Genomic DNA, 10,242 nt, shown 5'->3' on the forward strand with positions numbered 1-10,242 from the left:
AAATAATTAAACTAAATATGTATTCACAAACTCATAATAATCTCAATGATTTTCAAAGAAGCTAAACGTTTTTCAACTAGACTTGAAGCCTGGTTCTTACAGCAGAATTATGTTCATGTTATAGAAGGAAAAGCAGAGGTAAGCCCATATATTTAACAACATGGATGATGGCTGCATTACACTTAGAGGCGCTTGTATTATGCATTTCGCTGTAATAACTTGCTGTCTGCAACCCTCAATGAATGGGACTGAGGCATTCTTAATATTATCAGCTGATAACAACATATTTTGCATTCCCTCTCACAGGTGGAGGTTACTGACTAGAGCTAGCTTACAATAGCACTAGCTGCACGCAGCCCTGCAGAAGTCATCATAAAGCCACGGGGTTCACACAGTCTCCAACTCTCATCAAAACCAGGTAATTTGTGCAACGTAATTACGACGATTTGAGCCTCAAAGAGTGAGTAGTATTTCTGCTCTGTTGAAGTAGCTAGCAGGCTTGCCACCCTTGCAGCGCCAGGTGCCATGCTAATTTCTCGACTACAGAGCCCAAACATACATAAAACTCCTGGTAAACTTTCAGAGCGTAAATACCACGAAAACGCAACGTTATTGCAATTAGTAACTATAGATTAGTGTAGTTACTGAATGTTAGGCTAGTTTTAAAGGCTAACTGATAATAGTTGTGAGAGCGGTTGACTTTCCCATATTAGGTAAACTTTTGGAACAATAATAGGTCTTGTGTGTCACTCACACCTTTGAATACTGATGTGCCATGAATTATTTTTAAATGAATATGTAAATAGAAGATCATTTCAGTTAGTAGAAATTAGACATACCAGATACAAATAAGAACAATAGGCCTACTCTAAATAACCTGAGTTTGAGGAACTTGTATTGCATCAACTACAGTATGAGCACAAAGCCTACTGTGAGTTTTCCTCAAACTTCTGATAAAAGAGCAAGTTTTCTGCAAGTACTGCTAAAATCCTTCAAACAGCAGCTTTTTGGTGTTCAGATTATCCCTCATTACACTATGCAGCCACAGACTACATTGATTATATAAATGTATCCCTTTTATATTGATTGAAAAATGACATCCATGGTTTTGTTCTACTTTGATCTGAGGATTATTTTTGGGTCAATAGATGCAAAACTTGTTAAAATCCTATGTTATGCAACGTCAATTAATTAGTAAATCTTTGATAGGTGCTTATAGGAGGCTGCTTTCATGTTTCTGGGTGAATATGGAAAATGAGCAGTGTCACGCATAGTGTTTGATCTATGAAATGTAAAAAAAGAATGGGACAAATGTCCATCAAAGTTTCTTAAAGTCCAAGGGGATGAATCTAAATGAAACCTCTTTGCAACGTTGTTAACACTTTTGCCTCGAGCCTCGTTTGTTTGAATTGTGCAAACGAGTATGATACATGTTCTCAATGTTGAATATGATGGATTTGTTTTTCAAAAAAGCCTCCAGTCAGCCGCAGCCGAATGGAACATTTGTGAGTAAATTATGCTCTTTTTGCATTGTCAGATATGCTGCACTCTCGCAGATTACAGCTATTGCCACCAGCATCCTGTGTTGAGCCTGGTTGGTGTGTGTGTGTGTGTGTGTGTGTGTGTGTGTGTGTGTGTGTGTGTGTGTGTGTGTGTGTGTGTGTGTGTGTGTGTGTGTGTGTGTGTGTGTGTGTGTGTGTGTGTGTGTGTGTGTGTGTGTGTGTGTGTGTGTGTGTGTGTGTGTGTGTGTGTGTGTGTGTGTGTGTGTGTGTGTGTGTGTGTGTGTGTGCGTGTGTGTGCGCGTGTGCGTATGCGTATGTATGCATGCTTAAACTTGGGGGGTGGGGAGGATGGGTTGCATTCTTACCGTTCCTCATTGGCTGAAATATTTTCTCTGGCAACTAGAAAACGTGATCCTGCCTGCAGAGGCACTGCAGTGTGTGCTGCAGCGAGAGAGAGCAACGAGAGAGAATGAGAGGGAGTGTATGAGAGAGAGAGAAACAGAAAGGGGTGGGCAGGCAAAACAAGCCACATGCATTCGGAGGGAGCCAGAGGCACAGATCCAGAGAGGTAGAGTGTGCATGTATGTGTGAAAACACTGCGCATGTGTGACAGAGAGGCGCACTGGCTGGAGCAGACGGAGAAGGAGAGAGAGGAGTAATGAACGGCAGCTGAGTCAAGAGAAGAGGTAACAGCAGAGGAGAGAGGAAAGTACCAGAAGAGAGGTTTACCTGAAGACTGGAAAGAAGAGACAAGCAGAAAGGTCGAGAACAGAAGAGTGGACGTACATGCAGAGAAACATAACGCAGAAGCTCAGCTCGCTGCACAGAACAACCTGAATACATTGAGAGGCTTATAAGCAGAGGGATGGAGAAAGAGAGACCAGAGGGAGACGCTCAGCCACTGTCGGGAAGAGAAGGAGCAGGGGTGGGAGAGTGAAGGACAAAGGTGCCAGAGAGGAGAGGAGGAGAGGAACTAGGGATGCGGAGCCTCGACCAAAGCAGCCAGAGACATGACGCATCCACCTAGTAACAGCTTCCTCCATCTTACATCCCCTCCATGTTAGCCTCTTTCACTGCTGCACGTCGTTTATGCAGCTAGGATCAAATGGACAGGAGAGAGCATCCTCCCTCCGGTGAGACGCCCCCCTGAACAAAGTGACCAAGCGGCTTACCTTCACACAACAGCATCAGCAACAACTGGAACAGGAGCGAGGGAAGGACTGGGACAAGACAAGTGCGTAGACGGACAGGTGAGGATGAGGAAGGGGCTGCATGAGTTTTTCAGGGAAGAGGTTTTTCTCTGTGTTTGTCATCATATCTGTCAGGTCTGTATGTTACATATCTGTGAGGTGTGGCTTCTCCATGTGGCTTTCATACTAATGTAATCCTCTGTGTAGTTGTCTTTGTGGTGTCTTTGTAGGTGGTCTTTGCCTTTTGTTTCGTTAAGCTGGGATTTACATGGTTGTTGCATCATTTTGCAGAGACACACATGGATGCAAGACACTGACACACACCTTCTATTCTGCATACAGCGGTTACAATCGGTGAATAGACGATGATGATGTGGTACAGGATGGCTCCAGCGGTTATGACATTTGACAGACCTCTGCACAGACAGACAGTGGGGGTGGCGATGGGGACAGAGGGCAGGAACGGCCTGTTCTGCCGCTGTCAGCAATGAATCTCCATATTGGCCATACATTGGCGCTGCAGTGAGAGTGCTCAGTACACCATGCTGCGATTGCATAACTGCTGCTCCTGAACGCACCCCTCCCACATGCTAAAGCCGCTCCATATCACACGGGCAAAATATTTTGGCCAGCTCGCCTCTATCCCTCCCAATTCTCGGCTCGCAGGATATCAACAAAGCCATCCACCTTAACCCTGAGCTGAGACAGCCTCCTTAAAGCAAAAATCAATCGTCTCAATCAATCAAGCCACTGTTATTATTGAAGAGCTGGACATTTGCTAAACCTTTCTCCTCATCAATATTCTATGAGGTCTGTGTCAGCCAAAGAGATGATGGTTATTGCGTTTTAGTGTTCTGCCTGTGTGCAGCTCTGCTTTGTTGCTGTGGGTAAAACATAGACGAGAACAAAGAGCACTTGGCTGTAATGAATTGCGAGGCAAAATGGCCGATGTCTGCCATGAATGGCAGTGGGCTGAATTATTAAAAACAACACCTCCCCACATACTAACTTAGCACTTTCTGCACCTGCAAAAATCATTCTGTCATCACACAGAAGCCATATGGGACAATTAGATGGAATCACAGCTGTAAATATAACACTTACAGACAAATATCATTTCTATATCTGAATCCAGGTGAAAGACATGTAGATGTGTTTAAATCCTAGCATTTACATAGTGTTTGACATCCAACCGTATGTGGAATGTGTAGGAGATATAGTCAATTATTTAGAAAAATGATTGTAACCCCATTGAGAAAAGCATGCAATAATACAAAAACAACAAACAAAAAGACACCAGAAACATAAAAACAAGTAACACACCAATTCCTATCCGTCATCTGCATTTATACAGTACTACACTAAATACACTTTTCAAATCGCAAATATGCCACAGAAGCAAATCCCTCGGTCTTTCAATAACACCCAATATTTCTCTGAATCCCTGCAAGTGCCATGTTTCCCTGAGCTGCGACCAACACGCATCAGAGGATTTGTCCTCAGATCACGCTAAGGTCATGACACGTTATGCAATCAAAACACAATATCCCACGCGGTTAAGATCAGAGATGTGTAGCGATGCTTTTGACCGGCCGAGGCATGAATGTGGATACACATCTCCACATAGCTGGCATACCTGACATACTGCTGGTATGTGGTGTGTAGGGGCACCATCAGACCAACACACGGCTCACAGACAGAGGGATGGATGAATGGACAGCAAGAGGGAGAGACAGATAGATATAGATCTTCATTGAGAGAAATAGAGGGAGAGGCAGGCATGGAGACAGACTGATGGGCAGGGTCTGACTCATTCTGACCATGGTGCCCTTCTCCTGTGTGAGTGTGATGGAGACGGAGCAACACAGTGGGAGTGTGAGAGGATAGGAATGTTCTTGGCGTGTGGAGCGGTGTGTGTTTTCCTCTCTTCAGGTGTGTGTCAGTACCAGTTTAATCTGTAACATAACTGATAGTAGACACATTTCCAAATATTCCTTTAAAGGCTCTTATCTGTTTGTTTGTTTGTGTGTGCGCTGGAATGTAAAGGGTGGTGCCGAGGACATGGTGGGGAGTCTTCTGAGGGTGAGAACGATCTAGGATGTGTGTGTGCGTGTGTGTGTGTGTGTGTGTGTGTGTGTGTGTGTGTGTGTGTGTGTGTGTGTGTGTGTGTGTGTGTGTGTGTGTGTGTGTGTGTGTGTGTGTGTGTGTGTGTGTGTGTGTGTGTGTGTGTGTGTGTGTGTGTGTGTGTGTGTGTGTGTGTGTGTGTGCGCTCCGTGTGTGTTTAATGATATGAGGAATTTGCTGCTGAGAAAAACTCCTCGGCCATCCCTGTGGTCAGCTCTCCTCTTCCTCCTCTCACTTGTGATGTCGAGGTCAAATGCCTGCCATGATTTCATTAGTGTAATAATTTCTGTGCAGGGAGAGGATCCAGAGTTATGTACACACACACACACACACAAATATGAGGACTGTGAAAGAGCTGCAGCACCGTGTTAATATGGTGGATGGGTCGGAGATGAGCTCCTTACATAATCACAGGGCTCTGTCGATTAGGGAGAGGCTGCGCCAAACCGGTCCATCAGCAGGCGGCCTGCATCAGTTATCAGCCCTTTTCATAGCACTGTCACCAAATTAGAGGGGAGATTTAGCTGCTTCATCTCCCCCAGGCTCAAAGGCCCCTCCTGCAGACTGTTTGCCTTATCAAATCGACCCCTGCCCAAAACCAAACAGACACAAACTGTTTATATCCACAAAGTGTGTCTAGACGTTTAATATACTTGTATGTGATGATTTTTGAGGCCAATACCAATATGGCTATAGGAGAGTTTTAAAGAAATCTTATTAAGGATGTATCGACTTTTGCAGATGTACAGTACCTCCTGTATATTATTCTAACTCTAATTCAATCCATCAATTCTTATAGTTTGAAATGAATGAAAGATCAAGTAACACTCTTTCAATAAAACCACAGCTAGGAAAACATCAATATGATATAAGATACTTATTAGATATGCTATTTTCTAAGGAGCTGGATGCTTATATGATGTTTTAGTTATTTATTTAGGATAGGAATACCAAAATACTAGATATTTTATTTATGCAACATATTTATTCTAAATCAAACGTTTTTGATTTGACAAAAAAAAGTATGCATATTAAATGTTGACTAGAAACAAGAATCAGTCTAAAAGGGGCAACACTTGGATTTAAACCACTAAAATTCTGATCATAGAATAAGTAAACAGTATCCGATCAGAAAGGTGATGGTACTTAAACGTGTTACAGACATTTTCTTTTAAATGCAGCCTTAATTTAGAGTGTTTTGTTTTTCTTTTGTTTCCATAGGTTTAAATGAATGTATGCAGGGAATTTACTAAATAGGTTGAATGTTTTGTGTAGAATTTTGTAGAAACAGTGGAACACAGTCATTGCATTGAATATCAATTTGATTATTTTTTTCATCTGCCGTATAGGGATTCCATATAGACTATAACATTGTGATATAATGACAATGTTGTCTTTTTCTGATCATACAGATCGAGTTATTGCTGTTCATTTTTAAATGCACCAAGGACATCACACATTCATTCAGATTTTTTCTCTGAAATGTTTTGCATAAATATCTTTTAAAAGCACCAATCATCTCCCCAGAAACACATCCCCATCTTTATAGAACGTGTATGAAGCATACTGCACGTGTGAGATCAGCACTGGAGGAACACATGTGGTGAGATTGTGAGTGATTCTCGCTAACAGCTCTGTGTGTTTAAGATTGGGGCGTACGAAGATATCAACACATTCATTGAGAGAGGATAAAGGGGGTAAACAAATGTCTGCTTGCTTGCCCAATATGGCTTGTTGCATCACGTGGAAGTAATAGCCGAAGCACTTCCGCCTGTAAGGTACATCTCTCTCAGTCGGGGGGGAATCTTCAGCAGGGGTTGGGGACAGGAAACCTCTGAGAAGTGCATAGATAAACAAACTAAAAATAGAAAACCAAGACCAGCCCTCCTCTCTTTCTCTCTCCCTCTCCTCATCGCCATGTAGGTCACCTCCTCTGCACAGTTTCTTTTTTCTCTCTAATGAATCATCACTGTTGACAGCCGTGAAGAGAATAAAAGATGTGTCATCCTCCCTCCTCTGCTGGTTGGCAGCTATTGTTTTGGTCAAGGAAAAAAAACCCTCCATCAATACACTTGATCTTTTTTCATAATCCCACACACAGTACGATAGAAACCCTGAATGCAGAGTGTAACCTGTTCCCACACATGTCAGCCTCGCACTGACGCAACTAAAGACGTGCTGACAGGAAGCAGCAAGTACAACAAGAGCCGGACCGCAACATGTGTCACAATCACCTGCTCTCACCACACACTGTGGCTGACTTGAATGACTATCGCATTTTAAACAGTCTTTATTTTTGAACCAATCATTATCGAAATGTAGTTATTTTGGGAGATCACATGCAGAATTATGGACATCACTAATAATTTTCACTAAACTGAATAAAACAAGTCAAGCTGCTCTCTGTTGTACTGGACAATCACTGGTGCCATTTTGTTGGGAACATCTGTATAATTCCCTGTAAGAACTGCCTTAAAAAAAAAATCATAATGTTCTGAGATGCACTCATCACAGACATAAGAGGCGCAGTCGGTGTGCTGCATTTGTTATTGTTACGCTTAAACACAACACATATCAACATAATCTTCTGACTTCGTGGCAAGCTGCATGTGTTTATTCCAAAGAGAGGTGAGTCACAAGGCGTGTGGCAACTTGATAATTGGCTCACTCTTTTATGAAAGACACCTGGGCCGAGGCCAATATGCAAAAGTGACGGCCTCTGTCATCAGAAACTCATCTCATTCAGCTACAATAGATCCTTTCCAAGTTTGTGAAAGATCAAATCAATCATACACAGAAGCAGTAGGTCAAAGTCAAACTAATACTTCAAAGCTAATATTCTTTTCATGAAACACAATGGAAATGGCACACCTCTACCTAGCATGTTAATAACATTTTCCAATTTTCCAGATCTCTGTGTGGCATTTGAGACTTTTGCAGTTATCAAAGCAATTTATTTTATAAATCTCTCTACTCTTCTCCCAGGATGGACGGAAGGATTCCTGAGGACACGGTATGAGTCTGATTAACTGAAAAAGGGGAGCCAAGCACAGACGCGTCCTTCAGACTGTTATCACTGGGAGGACTGTTTGAAAGTAAAACCCTTCACCACAACATCTGAGGAATTCAGGAGCCTTGGAGCCTGAAGGAGTCGTTCTAACAGCTTCCTGGAGCATTAAAGGACACCTCCCAAAAAAACCTCCTCCCTGTTTCTTATCAACCAAGCCACTGAGAGGGTCACACAGGTCACCTGACCAAACTGGACTAATAGCAGAGAAAAGACTGGAGGCTTTTCTTTCTTTCTCACGCACTCAAGTCAATATGTAACACACCCGCAGCAAAAAACAGGAAGTTAAGCGAGTGTTGAAGCGAGAACCACGTGTAAAAGCTAGCCAGAGGCAGGCCACAGGATATAGTTTGGGACAATAGCTCTCAGAGCTTTCTGTACTGCCTGAACTCAGTCCCCACCATGCTGTGAATGCAGAAACACACCAACCTGTACTGTATGTATTTATGTGAGCATCTGTGTGCATATGAGATTATTTATTAGTGTCATCACTGAGTGAGAACATATCATTGTGCTAAAGTCGTCCTTGTGTGTGAATATATGTGTGTGCAAATAGCCATCAGAGACGACTGCACAGCAACATCAGCATACGTGAGTGAAAACAACAAAATAAGCTACCTTTAAGTAGTCAACACTGGTCGGATACTGTAAACTGGACTGTTAAATCATCTGCACATATCAGCAGTGACAGAATAAGAGCTGCAGATTGCGGTGCTCTGGCTAAGCTCTTCTATCAGTCTTTGCTTCATAAAGACACAGGCTGAACTCGCACAAACCAGGGGGGATCTCAGAGGAAAACATGGAGGCAACCATCCGTCCCCATGTTCCCTCTAATGGCTGACTTTACCGGAAGAGCCTAATCTTTTCCACTTTGCCCAAAACCAGGCGGGGGGTGTCCTGCGCTGACAAGAGCTGCAGTCACTCTACAACCTCCAAGAACGTGTGAATGTCCTGCCTCAGATTTCAGCCCGTCGCCATCCCCATGGACACCGTGAAGATCATCCAGTCGGAGAAGTTCCCCAGAGAGTTCCCCAGAGAGTGCCCCGTGCCCGTCACACAGCCGCGCTATGCCCCGCCCCCCAGAGTGGCGTGGGACGGCGGAGGTGAAGGAGAGATCATCGTCAACCAGGCCTGCAGCGACATGACCCTGGACATCACAGGGTCTCCCCGGGCCATGGTATCCCCCTCTGTGCCCGTGACCCGCAGGGAGCAGAGCTTCCTGGCGCAGCGCAAAACTAGTGCCAACGAAATCTGCTACCACCAGTTCCACTACAAGATGGAAGACGTCATCGTCAACCAGTACGTGCTGCGCTCGTCGTCCACCTCCTCCTCCACCTCCTCGTCCTCCTCCACGGGGCCCGTCATGCCCTGCGAGCCCCTGGACTGCCCCACCTGCGGTCACACCTACAACTTCGCCGGAAAGCGTCCGCGCATCCTCTCCTGCCTGCACTCGGTGTGTGAGGAGTGCCTGCAGATCCTCTACGAGTCCTGTCCCAAGTACAAGTTCATCTCCTGCCCCACGTGCAGGCGCGAGACGGTGCTGTTCACTGACTATGGCCTGGCTGCTCTGGCCATCAACACCAGCATCCTGAGCCGCTTGCCCTCCGACCCCAACGGGCCCGTGCAGTGGGGGGGGGAGGCCGACCGCAGCTGCTACCAGACTGTGCGCCAATACTGCCAGTCAGCCTGCACCTGCCAGATCGCCAACCCCTTGTCCTCCTGTGGCATCATGTAGACAAGGGGGGACACTGCAGGCATGACTCGGACTCGAGGCTCCCCCTCCCCACTACCACTCTTTTTCGTCTATAAGCTATTCCCGTTCTGCCAACTCCCCTCTCACACACACATTCAGTAAATAAATCCCTCCACAGATGTTATCTCTATATATTTAATAGCACAGATGGATGCTATGTGGGACTAATGGATGCTGATGGTTCAATAAATAGTAAATAAATGTATTTTATGTATGGACTGGAATCCTATTCACCCTCTCTTGTTTGGTTGGACGTGTTTGTCATTAACATCTCTTTACATGCCAAGGGAGGTCTATCCCCCCAACCTAGAGATAAATAAATGATAAAAGGAAATCTGTGTGGCCTTATCTGTCAAGCTACAGAACAGATTATGGCTTTCCTTTTTCAATTTAGACGAGTTAACTATGAATCTGGTTTTAGGGGTGCTTAAATTGTATGTGAAGACTCCTTCAAAGTAACCAAAAACCATGAAGGCCATCTCTTAATCACACCCTTTTTTTGCAATTGAGATGAACGTGGCTTTGATGCTCCACAAAACTCCCTAATTCGGTCCCCTCATTTATCTGGAAATCTAAAAGGCCTTTTCTGACATTTCAGGGATTTCA

At 44.4% G+C, this 10,242-nt stretch overlaps 1 protein-coding gene across 2 annotated transcripts; it reads left to right on the forward strand.

Annotated features, from left to right (window-relative positions):
* The first annotated feature begins 331 nt into the window (after nucleotides 1-331).
* rnf208 (ring finger protein 208) lies at nucleotides 332-9,860 on the forward strand. Of its 2 annotated transcripts, none has more exons than XM_079658000.1 (2): nucleotides 332-418; nucleotides 7,802-9,860. In XM_079658000.1, exon 2 carries the CDS (start codon nucleotides 8,830-8,832, stop codon nucleotides 9,616-9,618), a length of 789 nt encoding a protein of 262 aa, XP_079514126.1. In that variant the 5' UTR covers nucleotides 332-418; nucleotides 7,802-8,829; the 3' UTR covers nucleotides 9,619-9,860. The 2 variants fall into 2 exon arrangements, with proteins under 2 accessions (XP_079514126.1, XP_079514125.1); XM_079657999.1 differs by lacking the exon at nucleotides 332-418 and adding an exon at nucleotides 1,947-2,752.
* The last annotated feature ends 382 nt before the right edge of the window (nucleotides 9,861-10,242 follow it).

This window comes from Notothenia rossii (genome assembly GCF_949606895.1).
Source record: "Notothenia rossii genome assembly, chromosome: 11".
Taxonomy (NCBI): domain Eukaryota; kingdom Metazoa; phylum Chordata; class Actinopteri; order Perciformes; family Nototheniidae; genus Notothenia; species Notothenia rossii.

What these genes read in the sequence shown, in the direction of transcription:
- rnf208 (XM_079658000.1), top strand. Translation starts at nt 8,830, where the DNA reads ATGTCCTGCCTCAGATTTCAGCCCGTCGCCATCCCCATGGACACCGTG.